Source organism: Anopheles gambiae, chromosome 3 (genome assembly GCF_943734735.2).
Source record: "Anopheles gambiae chromosome 3, idAnoGambNW_F1_1, whole genome shotgun sequence".
NCBI lineage: Eukaryota > Metazoa > Arthropoda > Insecta > Diptera > Culicidae > Anopheles > Anopheles gambiae.
The window spans coordinates 59,181,663-59,195,216 of record NC_064602.1 but is presented as its reverse complement, the minus strand read 5'-3'; the positions used below and the strand labels follow the sequence as shown (position 1 = coordinate 59,195,216).

Here is a 13,554-nt window from a genome sequence, read left to right as displayed (position 1 = left end):
GAAATGAGCTTGGCTCTCAGTGACTTCTTGTTACCATAGCAGGATCGTCAGTCCTACGTATTGTGGGGGCACGGTCTATTCGGGGCTTGAACCCATGACGGGCATGTTGTTAAGTCGTACGAGTCGTACGTGATGTACGACTGTACCACCAGACCGGCCCATATGAACAAATAAGAATAAGAATATTTTGAAGATATTATTTCATTATGCTGTTTGTAATTAATGTGGACAATGTTTCGGGTATAGCCAACGCAACAGAAAAAACTAACACGTAATAAGAAGTAAACTAACGTGTAATAAGTATGAATTCGTACTACTTACAACAACTATAAATTTATGGCTGTAGTACAAAATTTTAAGAAAAAAAGCATTGCCATAATCATAAATTCTATGAATGTAACCTTCGACCTGAGCACAATTTTTCGCTCGAAAAAATTCGATAGGCGATTACGTAAAACTGGCAGTATAACTATTTCGGCAATATTCCTAGATGAAGTCGATTCCCATCGAGTTTAGTATTGAGTGTAGGCAAACCATTTTTTATGTTTAATAAATGATTTTTATCACCCAAAACGTCGAAAAAGAACCAAAACATTTACCAACTTTCTTTTGCATAACGTTTTTCAAAAACATATTTTTTTCTGATATCCGTTAATTTATGCATTACCAGTTTTCAAAAAAAACCAGTAAAACACCTCGGCGGCGAAATGAGTGTCAAATGAAACCAAAATGACAGCCAGATCGATCGAATTAATTCGATCGAAAAATTGTGCTGAGGCCGCTTATCATCAAATACTTTTTTGCTTTTAACTGAAGTAATTTGGAATGATGCCTGTATTTTTTCACATAGCATAAATTATTTTAAAAAATCGTAAAAACGATATCAGGTCACCGACACAACGTTCTACCCAAGATAACCTAGAGTCGCAGCATATGTAAAGATCTGGTTAGTTACCATCGTGTTGCTCGGTAATTTGATAAATTACTCAACAACCAGTTTAACAAACAACTAAAGTCTCTACTAGCAGATATTGAGCATGTTGTTAGTATCACTTATCAGCGAGGAAACCGCAGAAATCCTACAAAAAGGGTCTGCGATAGGGGGATGGGTTTGCTTGTCACGCTAGAGAGGGTCATTCAGAATACAAGGGTCAACCCATATCATGACATACTTTGAAGATATAGACATCAAGCGCATTTATCGTTAATCATCACTTGATGCTGACCGTAATGTCATCATAAAAAAGCTATACTTGTATGAGAATTGGCCATTTCGTCTAATTTAATCTGTAGATTTATATCGATTGTGGCTTCCTTTTCATTTCCTTTATTGGTTTTAATTTTGTGAAGACACATACATATGTTAAGGCTTACAAAATCACCAAGATTGTTTTAACCTAAATATTGATAAATTATGCTTGTTTTGTTTTTTTGATGAACCTGAAGCAAATGCAATTGTAAAAGCATCACGCTTCACCCTTAAGCATATACCAAACGCAATAATTTTCCTTCGGGTAAACAAGTGAAATAGCATTGATTGAAAGTGATGCGTCCACCTCAGGAAAGTCCACGTAAATGATCTACATCATTTTATTCGTAACAATCCACTGGTGTGGTACGTTTCATTAGCCAGCAGGTGTGTAAAAACCTGCTGCTTTCATGTGTTAGACAATATGTCGCTGAGGCGAACGATCGGACTGGACCATGCTGGCTTGGTAATGTTGCGACATTTTCCTTCCAATGTATTTGGAAGTACAGAAAAACGATAGTAATCAGCGCACAAAGCTATTTGTGGACCTAGGAGTAAGTGATGTTATTGGTGCTGCTGCGGCAGCCGTTGTAGCTTACTAAAACGGACCTAATTTCACAGACAAAACCTAAAAAAACTCTTAGATCCCTTGCACCACTTTTTGAAGCCAGCGAATGTGAAATTTTCTGCTGAAGATGGATGAGAGCAAGCGACTGGAGAAGCTGCAATCAAAAGTGAAATTAACGCTAACCTCATCAATAATGATCATTACTCTAATTTTACCCATTATTCCACAATTACCAATACGTCTCGGTTGAGCTGAGTCGATAGCGAAACTGGCGCCCAGTTTGAACGCAAAACGGATTTATTGATGCATCCGGTTGTATACAAAATTGTATCAATTTGGTAAACCGGTCTAGCTGCAAAGTTTGCTCTTGTTGTAGGGAAAATGGAGGAAATTAGAAATCTAGAACGTTTTCTGCACGTTTGACCAACTTACCGATCAAAGAGGAGCAGACGTAAGTATGCTTCCCGTTTAATTTCCGTACATACGTAAAGTAGCAAATAAACAGTTTTAGGTTATTCATTCAATTAAATCACGGGCTTGTTTGATTTTTAGCAGTATTCTTTGCTCAACTGTTATTTCTTATACATACTCACACTAGTTTCGTTTTACATCGCAAGTCTCGAGTTTTGATTTGAATATCAATGAATTTTGATCAGTCTAAATACATTATTAATTTTTCTGATTTCACAAAGCTATTGGAACAACAACATTTAATAACAAATGAAAAAAATAATGATGTATAGAAAATGCATGGAAAAAACTTCTAACTTAAACATATTTTAATCTACTCATAAAAATCTCACAAAAAGCTAATCATTTGCTATTTTTTCAGCTATTTAAAGAATAAACCCCCCTTTACTTGATGCATCAAACTTATAACACTCGGTGCGGATGTTGTGCAACGATAAAAACGATTAATGTACGGTCTTGTTCCGATCGACAAGCTGATCTACCTTCACTTGGCTACATCATAAAGACACACTAACCTTTCGAAATCAGAACACTTGTATTGAACATCCAATGCCATTGCGAAGATCCCCATCATCGTCTACAGCTACAGCCATGGCACATCGGTAAATCAGCTCAAGAGCAAGGTTCTCACGTCAATTTGCGGTCGGCCAGAAGTACTAAATCGAAACATCAGCCTACCACCTGCAGCAGATACTGCGATTTGGCTTCTGCTGACACTCTGGATTCGATCGATCAGCTACGATACGTATGGTGACCGACGAAACAAGATCATGAAAGCCTCTCATTTCCTCTCCAGCATATGAAGAGTCTTCAACTCACCTTCACCCGCTTTGGGTGCTCAAATCAAGTCTCCGTGAGGGACGCTTGACAACGTTCGATCGCACTAAACTTCGATAGACATCTTAAGCTGCTACTCGTCATCCGTTAAATGCAATCGTTTATCGAAGTCTACTCAAAACTAGATCAATCGACTTAGAGTATTAAACAGATGCAGCAAACTACTAGTCTTCAATTCCATTTTCGTTGCCAGTGACTGTATATAAGTCATAAGTATCGGTTAGATTTATTATTCATAAACATTATTGAAACTCAAATGTATAAAACCGATTACCTTTGAGCTAAATATTGCATTTTTGAACACTATTCACAAGCAATGGGCTCGTAGTACAGTCGTCAACTCGTACGACTTAACAACATGCCCGTCATGGGTTCAATCCCCAAATAGACCGCGCCGCCATACGTAGGACTGACTATCCTGCTATGGGGGGAAATCAATTAGTAACTGAAAGCCAAGCCCATAAGTGGTACAGGCAGGCCTTGACCGACAACGGTTGTTGAGCCAAAGAAGAAAAAGAAGATTCACAAACAAGAATTATATACAAATACAAAATTGTTAAATCAAACCAAGCATATAAATTATGATTAACATTATGATACAAGTTAAATAATGTACATAATATGACGTTTCTTCTAGCATTTCAAAATTTATTTTACTATCAAATATTGTGTTGAGAAGCATTTACATGTTTACCAGCCGGGTTTCAGAAGGACCATTAATCACAACAGAGAAAAAGATAATTATCACTATAAGCCAAAGCAAACATCATGGTTGTAGAGCCAGCTCAGAAAGTACAGACTCCAAAATGCACCAATTCGAACAGTAGCTGTTCAGAGTAATTTGACGTAACATAGTACCTTGATCTCCGTGAGCTTCTAACGAACATCAAAGTATCGCTCATAAATCATTAAAGTAAAAAAAATATCAGCGCTACCGTATGCTACCTTTTGTTGCATGCTATTGTGCTGTGTCTGAATTGTGGAATGTCTAATTAGACACTCTAGGTGGTCTATACAACTTGGATGATAAGTTTTTTATGAATGAAATGTTATTCTTAAAAAAAACTAAAAATGAAACAAATAGAAAATAGATCATGTAACATTTTAACTATTCTGAAAACTCTTCTTTTATTATTTACTTGTTTACCTAAGAAAAACACATTTCTGTAAATTGAACATCTTTTTATTGGCGAATACAAATATATTAAAAGATAAAAAGTTTTTAGTATTTTCATTTTTCCATTGCTCTTGAAACTTAATGCGATCGTTTGAAAACCAACCATGGTTGATCAATCGGTTGCACTGCTTCATTTAATGATCCAACTATTCACACACATTTCATCAAATGCTACAAAAAGTACACCTTCACACTGACTGTGTATGCTGCGTCACGCAACCATCGCGGAAGCTTAAGTAGACACCACTAGCTTAGTACGATCGACCCTGGGTTAAATACTGCAAGCCTCTTGCGCTACCACCAATGTCCGTCAGCAAGGGATCAACGTGTTGTACGATTGAAGAAAGCTTCGGCATCGTTCATCCCGCTGTCGGCAATTGCGTGGTCAAAGTGTAATTTGTTCGACCATAAATTGGATCAAAAACATCATCAATCAAACAGTTTCGAACCAGTACGTACTTCCTTGGTTGCGATGAGCTCACACCAGGCTATGCAAATCGGTCAATACAGGGCCACCAATTTCGGTGGTCTCATGCTGTTGTGTATAATTCTTCAGAGCCTCCCATTTAATATGCGACCTGTTGCTGAGTATCGAATAAGTTGCTTTTTTGATGTTGAGGATTGAGGATGAGGAGAAGATGACCATTTGTTTACCTTGAATGTATCAAGACAGTGGTACAGATATTTTGGCCCTAAGCACATGAAACTGTGCCACATTCATACTATTCATGGTTTTCATTTCGGACCATTTGTATGAAACTGAACAACGGAATTAGAATATGATAGACATATAATATGTTACATAGCATTGATTAGGTACATAAGTTTCAGTTTATAGTACTCTTTGACTCCTTAATTAAGCAATTACCATCAAGCTGTATACGGAATCGCTGAATTTTTGCCAATTTTATAGATTTTCAAATAACACCTTCATCAACACGGAAGCCTTCAAATGGAAGAGCTTTAAAACGACAAAGAATAAGAACAACAACTCTAAGCTTGCTTAAAACTGTGGAGAATTAGTGTTCTTCTTTTTTCACAGTCCATAAAAGCTCCTTTTGTCAAATAGATTTTTTTTTGGGAACATTACTTTCTTTAATACTTTTGTGGTGAAAATACTATGATTTCAGTCCGGGTAAAACGGGTAAAGTGTTTGCAAAACTAAATGTGTGCAAATGAAAGCCTATGACACACCTGGAATGCAGTTTTAAATCGCATTAAAAATGGTAGAAAATCTCATAACGTTATCGTCTATGTAGGAAATTTAAATAAATGGCGCGCACGATTTAGTCATTTCAAAGACACATAAGTGAAGCAATTTCTTTTTCAGATCCCTGGTGTCACTTGTTTTGCACCATACTATTTACCCAAAACCATTGGAACGGTGAAAACAAAAGGTGGAAATTATGCTTAGTGACATGGAAGCAACCCTTAACCAAGATGGAAGATCGTACCATAACGAATCCAAAATACCACAGATCGTAACACGCCACTGAACGGAGGATAGTGGAACGCGAGCGAGCATCCGTCCGATTGAAACATTCCGTCCAAACTATATCGTTACGGCCGCTAGACCTATAACCAGCATCACGTGAAAGTCTTCCATAACTATAAAATTATTTCACCTTCGCGCGATTCTCACCGGTCAAAAAGAACTCCATAAGACTCAAACTCGCTCTCTCTGTCTCTCTCTAATGATTGTTCATAAAAACTGATGGCATTATTATTATTAAACTGGCACGTTTCGCAAAGAAGCTGTTCCCGATGCCCCTGCGATCATGTATATGTTTAACTCATCCTGCTCTTCTGAAATGAACCATGCATGAGCACGCCGTCAACCCATAGTGTTTCCGATATAGTGCCGATTTTACAGCCTTTCTGTAAAGCTTTATTAAATTATTATCGCACGTCGCATTGCATTCATCTCCATGTCATGTGAGGATTGTCCCTCACTGATGTCTTGTATTTATATGTCACATTACTAGACTCTGTAATTTTGTAAGTATATCGATTCATATGTTTAGTTTGGTTTGTCCTATGTTTGACGTTGAATAAGCAATGCTTTCCTATTATACGCTTCCCTGGTTGGCGTGTTAAGACAATCTTTTGTGATCGATTCATTTTATCATTTCCTGTCAGTTTCTCCTTTGATCCTCTTCGCTTCGCTGGACTGACCTCCCCATGTTCACCAGAAAGGAAAATGCCTCCCATAAGGCTAAATATTGTTGCAAACGATTCGTCTTTTGTTTCTCACCAATGCATCTGACCAATATCAACTTTATGCTGATTATCGAGAGCAGAGTCTGACCCGAGACCAAAATGTTCGAACGCAGGTCTACGATGATGATGATGATGATCGACTTGCTTCTTACCACGGACATCTTGTTCATTGCCATTGCCCTCCAAGCGTCCGAGCACCCCGGATGGCGTCATGAAGGTGAAAAAGGTGTTCTTCGAGTGGAAGTGCTGAATACCCTAAATAGTGGTCTACCATTTAGTGCCGAAGGTTTTGAAGGTGCTCGCTGGACCCTCGCCATAAAAAGGTTGTAAATCCTTATAAAGTTATATTTTCGAGTAAACATAAAAATTTATAACTTTATTACGAGATTTGCGCTTCGAACTTGGGGTTCCGCTTTGGTACGCAAGTTTTCTTCTGTATCTCTTGTGCCATTCCTTCAAGGCGTTGAAGTGACGGCACTGTTTTTGTGCGATTTGTGCGATGCAATTCACGCGATAGCTCACTTCGCTCTGAAGTCAAGCTCAGACCGAATTTCTGATCTGCACAAGCTTATTTGGGTATGCCGTTTTATTTGCAGGTGTTTTGTGTTTTAGCGTGTAGTCTTTTTATTTTGATTGCGACTCATGATTGAACCAATTTCAGAGATTGATTATACATCCTGCCACCAGCCTGCCCTCCTCTCTGGCCTTTTGTTTACAACGTACTGCGCTGTTATAGCTTTTTATCAGATTTTATCGTCCAATGAAGCTCGTCACTTTTGATGTTTCCGAAATCCGTCAACAATTGCTTCGAAAAGTCATTACTCAAAATCTTTACGGATAGCTCTTTTCACAAGTTTCAATGCTATATTTCACGTATGCCATGGTGCTATCTTAAAGAAACCACACATATAGCACACCAAAATATCTGTATACAACAAACCTGTAGCTCTTCTTTGGAAAATTTGTTGGTGATATACTTTGTTTAACTATACTCAGGTTAAAGTAACTAATTAACATCTATGCAATGAAAAAACATTTTTAAACATGTTTGAAGAATAAAAAAATAAAATTGCTTTCTTGAGCTACTATTGATTAAATATTACCTTGCATCCTTCACATGTAAATGCTCCAAAATGAAATCCTGCTGCTGGTTCACCACATACTTTGCATTGTTGATTCATCTAAAATGAAAAAAGGTAAAAATAGTTACACACAACATTTTGAATTTATTATGTACTTTATTATGTTTGTGTTGTATTGTGTTGTTTTGTTGTTTTAATTTGCGCAATTCATAAATATCCCACAACAAATAAAGCAATTTTTTTTATGAAGGTCAACTGATACACAACAAGTAAAATTATACAAATGTCATTGCTGTATTTTATTTACCGTACTAACGCATTGCTTTATGCTATTAAAACCAATTATAACATCGATAATCAGTTTGCAGTAGTCCTACAAATACAATACTTCAAACAAAAAAATCTACTTCACTGCAATAGAATAATAATGATTCCTTTCGCCACTCTATCAGAAAGCGTAAGCACAAGCGCAACTCGCCTGTCAACAGCAGGCTACATCCTAGACCAAATCAATAAACCTTCATTACCATTCATGAGAGCACGCAGTCGTGAACAGTGATGCGCATTTGTCAGCATTCGCACCAGCGCAGCGTTGTATCAACGATACTACTTCAACGTTGAGCTTTATCGACGATAGTGCGAGCTCAACGCACCTGGCAGTAAAGCTGGCAGTACAACGCTGGCAGTAAAAGCGATTGATAGGAATGCGACAGTGCGACAGTTTTTTTGCTACATCCTAAGAGCTTGAAGCAAACTCTCTTGGGAGGTAGCATTTCCATGTAATTTTATTCTGCTTCGTAGTAAATTAGATTATTGTTGGAGCGCATGCAGGTCGCCGCCAGTCAAAGGCATGTTGACGACATCGCCTTTATGCCTATGGATGAGCCGTGTTCCGACATTCACTTTAAGATGCTTCATATTGCACTACAAAGAACGTTACCTGCTACAAACAGGAACAGATAAATGATACCTGTATAACATTGAAACATTACTTTCATTGGCAAACACGTTTGAATCGTGAATTTTTCATTCTGGTGTACGTTTTGTTCATTCATTTTGAGCTGTGCTGTTTGTAATAAAATATTTGCATTTCGCGTTTTATTTGCGTTTACAAAGAAAAAAATATTCAATTTCATTTTTTCCAATTATAATTTTCAATTAAAATATTATTGTTAAGATGTAAAAGTGTGCCGAATACCATAAATAACGATACCCTATTTGTTTTATTAGCATTTATTCTTGGAAGTTGAAACGAGAGATTACACATTTTCCACTACACACGACTGAACAGTGAAACTAAGAATAATCGGCTCCCGTTTCGATTTAGTTCACAGTATCGCTGACCACATCCGTATTTTACTGCTACCAATTTGACCCTCTTTTGTGACTACCAACGTCGCGACAATCTGTTAGCACTTTTATAATGCAATTTATGGGCTGGTGTACCATCTATGCGTGCGGCACAATGGTTGGTACTTTCATGCTGATGTTGCCGTAGACCAATCGATGCCGGAACCCTGAAACGAGGAAATTCGATCTGTGGCTGAATGGTGTAGCAAGCATTCCGCAACCTAGTCTCGTTTTCTGTTATGCTTTTACCGGCACGCTCAACACCGACCATGCGATCGCAAACGCTTTGATAAACTCTCCTTACACGATCGTAAAGCAATTTGTATTGAAGACTCCATAAAAGGGCTGACAGAGGAAATGAAACCGGCCAGTCGGCGGTCTAGAACGACATCAGAGCTCAACTCTAGTGCTGTCACACTGTGCTTGCTGCAAACCAATTTTTAACCTCAACTCTTGCTTCTGCAGTTGCAGGAAGATGTCAAACGCTTGCCACTGTAGAGTCACTTGTTGGCATTTGGCTTGCCATGATAGTATTTGTGCGCCTTTTCTCTTTATCCCATACTTACGAAAACGAAATGATTCTCCTCCACTTACATTATGATGCACAAACTATCATGTTTAGAAATAAAGTATTTATTTTGACATTCAATATCACACGTTATATTACACATGAGGTGGCATACAGGGAAAGTGCTCTAATTCACTTATCATTAATTTGCACGACCAGACAAAAACATATATTAATAGAAAATAAAAATATCTGAAATAGAAAATAATCAACATATTTTTTTTAGTGTGGATTGGTATTGTTTTCTTTAATTTTCAATTATGCGCTTCTTTCCCATAAGAATAATAAAGATAAAGATAATAAACCATCAATGTAGAGTAGCCTGAAAATAATTAATCGTGTTAAGTTTTTTTAGCCAAAACAAAATTTCAAGAGTTTACGTCATCAACTTCACAACACAGTGACTCTTCATTTCGTCTACAACGTATGTCACACCTTATTCATGTTCACAAAGCACCTTCCTTATCACCATTTACATAGCGTATCATCACTATTTTACTTCGTGCGAATCTTACATCCATTGAGACTGATAAATTTCGTTGTAATCTCCTGCATCTTGCTACTTCGATAAAGCATCCTGAGTTGAAAAATGTGGTATGGTTTTTTGTACCACACAAAATTTGCATACAATTACGATGTAAATGAAGAAATATGGCGTTCGCTTAAAATTCAATAATTTGTACGTTCCAGAGTTGACCTCGTTCGTGTATGCATCTTCGAAATTTGTCAAACCGGTACGTTCCGCTGTGTCAGATGGAGAGGCCTCGCGTAGTCGTTTCATGTTGGGCAAAACATAAGTGCAAAAATTGGTCAAGACAAGCGCTGCTCTCGAAAATGATGCCAATTTGTTCCAATCAGCGTGGACATTCAGAGTGGTAAATAAATTGTATCAAATTTAGCCGATACCACCATAGTAGGTTGCTGTTATAGATATTTAATGATACGATTATTATTCATTCTCTATCGCATTGAGTTAACGACTCCTTTCAAAAACTGTAGTTTGAAGCTTGTTCGCGTTTTAGAAGGATTTTGGTGCCTATTTATGAGCGGTTAACGCCACTTTTCAGCAAAGAAAACGATCAACCTCGAGCGCCAGTAACATGAAAAACTCGTTCCCACAAAACAAACACCGTCACAGCCCGCTATACAATTCACACCGTATACCCTACCTGATCAAAAAAGTTGTAAATCTAATTCAAACGCGATGGAAATCTCTTGTGTCTCGACTTCAACCATGTCTTTATAATTAATTAGGCCGTCAACGATCCCAATCCAAAAAGACTGCCGTTGAGCCCTGAAGCTATAAACGACTAAAGCTGTCAGTCACTCGCATATCGACCAGATGCCCGAATCGATACCTAGCTCCAATGCGCACAGTAGCTGTCAACACTGATGCGTGAGAAATCAATTAACCAATGACGCTAAAGCGTAAAGAAAAAGCACTAACAACACATTTTTCTTTGACAATCCTCACACACATAAAAATTCGATACAAAAATAACCGCACTAATTATGATAGTAAATAAAAAAGCTAAAATTCACCGAAAGAAATATAGGCTAAAAAGAATTATCTAAATTAAGTTAAAAAAGAAGTCGAAACTGAATTAAAAATATTAAAAAAAATGCCTATAAAGAATGGAACAATTTGCCTATAAAGAATGAACAAGTTAAATAGTTTCCAAATTTGTTTTTCAGTTAAACCACCTGTTACTGATGTAAAATGGATATTAGCCTCGAATGTAGAGATGGCTTAACATTTCATAATCGTTTAATGTGACCTATATTTGCAACTTAAGAACACTTGCCGTGTTATTGTGTATTGTGAATTTTTTAAAACTTGTTTGCTGCTTACTGTATTTTTCAATACCACTTCAAAATAATTACAATGAAGCGTTCATTCTTCAAACAACCTGTTACATACAAGGAGCATCATAATTGATTGATTACAAAGATTGGGTGTATGATTATTATCATCAATATATATCCATATATATTTTTCATATCTATAACATGCCCTGCGAAAAAAATAACCTACATAAACAGTACAATATGGAGAGACACTCAAATATACATTTTAGTTCGAAGAATAAATAAGTGTGAATTTATCATACGTACTTATTTGATACATGTTCCTTTCTCTAAACTTACACAACTGTATAATTTGAAAAAATCATTGAAAAGAGTCAGTTCCATCCTACATATAATGCACTAACTGTAAAATAATACAAGCTCGAAAATAAAATGAATAATGATGCAAATTTTCATTCCTTGTCCCCGAATATTCCCAACGCATCGATAAACCGCCTCAAAGCAATACATAAGGCGCTTTTGATTCCAGGAAACTACCGATGCAACACTCATGGAAACAATAACAAATTGAAATTCTATCGATATTGAATTGGCAGCAATACATGGGCGTTGATCCTACATGACCATTCGTGCAATGCCGTGAAATGGTAGGAGGCAAGAAAATCGAAGAATGATGCATAAATTTAAAACTTAAGTGGAGCAAACCATCATCCTAAACCGGTCCCAAAGGCAAGAGATGTTGTGCTTTCATTGAGTTCTAGCTGTCGGAACTCCCTCGAAACGGGAAACAGTGACACCGAAAAATGAAATCGGTTCAACCTGATCTTGCATTCCGTTGAGCGCACCAATTTCAGCTCTTCTGCAGACCAAACCGTGATAAATGGCTTTATTAAAATAAAATTTAATTTTTAAATTTCTTCAAGTGTCCGATCACACGATTAACCGATTCAAAACTCACAACAAGGCATAAAGAAGTGAAACTTTATTGTCATGATGCGAAACGAAGATGAATATGATTTATTTTAAAAATAAAAAAAAACTACCAAATATCTGTCATTGCTTGAGAGAAAATAAAAAAAAACAATTAACACAACATTAAACTAGAACCGTTCCGAAAACACATGTTTTTAACAAAATTTCAAATTTTTATTAAAACCCACAAAGTTCGTGACGCGTTCACACCTGCGGCATGCGCTCACATCACGAACTGCCACATTTTTCTTAATGAATTTGGAAATGGGCTTTGTTTATCAAGTTCGTCCGGTGGGAAAGGGCACTAAATATTTTTCGCTAATGTTCTAGTTATGAAACCATCAAAAATCCATCCCACCCTAATTAAAGTATATTAATCTGGATAGAAGTCTCTATAACCAACATTTTATTGATTACATTTTTTTTCATCGATACAATTTTGTTCTGTTACTCTTATATAGATTTCCTACCTTCATCCTACCATTAGGATTATGTAACCAAGAAAATAAACACAGTTAAAAAATGCAATTTTGCTTTTTGTCTCTTTTTTATGGATATGGATTTCTCGTAAGAACGGCCTTGTTTACCGAATCACTTAAAACCAGATACAGTGAATTCTCTCTAATCTGAGACCTCTCCAATTTGAAAAACTCCTCTAATTTGAACATTTTTGATAGTCCCTTCATTTTCAGTAGATTTTTGTTCCTCTAATTTTGAAAAAATCTGAAATCTGTATCCCTCTTATTTGTGTATGGTGTTGCCATGAATATTGAATCCATGATCCAATGATCCAATCTACAATCGTGTTCGTAGTTTCCTATAGCGACAGTCAAGATTACGTACTAAATGTTCGATTTCTGTCTGGTTTGTATGAATTTATCTTTCAATTCTAACCTCTTTCATTTGAAAAGTACACTGTTTGTATATCTGATGCTTGAAGTTGCAGTCTGCTTTAGATAAAACATTAGAAAAAAGTCGATAAAAATATCTCCAGAACTCATGTATAACGCACATACAAACACAAGACAGAAAAATCAGCAAACAAAAGTCAAATAGTAAGACGTCATAGTTCTAAAAACATTCATCTGAAAGTATCGCCTCAAAAAGAAAATAAAAGTGTCTGTATAGTAATATGGAATAGACTTAACGATCAAGCAGTATGTCTACATCAAACTCAATTATACTAGGTACGTTGGGACCTAAATTGTTCAGTTTCGAAACATTTTGGCACATGTATTGATTAACACAGCA

At 36.6% G+C, this 13,554-nt stretch overlaps 1 protein-coding gene across 3 annotated transcripts in view; it reads right to left on the bottom strand.

Moving 5' to 3' along the window:
* LOC133393907 (protein embryonic gonad) overlaps positions 1 to 13,554 on the bottom strand; it is a 44,621-nt gene that overhangs the window by 9,833 nt on the left and 21,234 nt on the right. For all 3 annotated transcript variants that reach the window (XM_061660952.1, XM_061660950.1, XM_061660951.1), the window contains one exon: positions 7,626 to 7,703. In XM_061660952.1, coding sequence (XP_061516936.1) covers positions 7,626 to 7,703 — 78 coding nt within the window. The remainder of the gene's footprint in view (positions 1 to 7,625; positions 7,704 to 13,554) is intronic.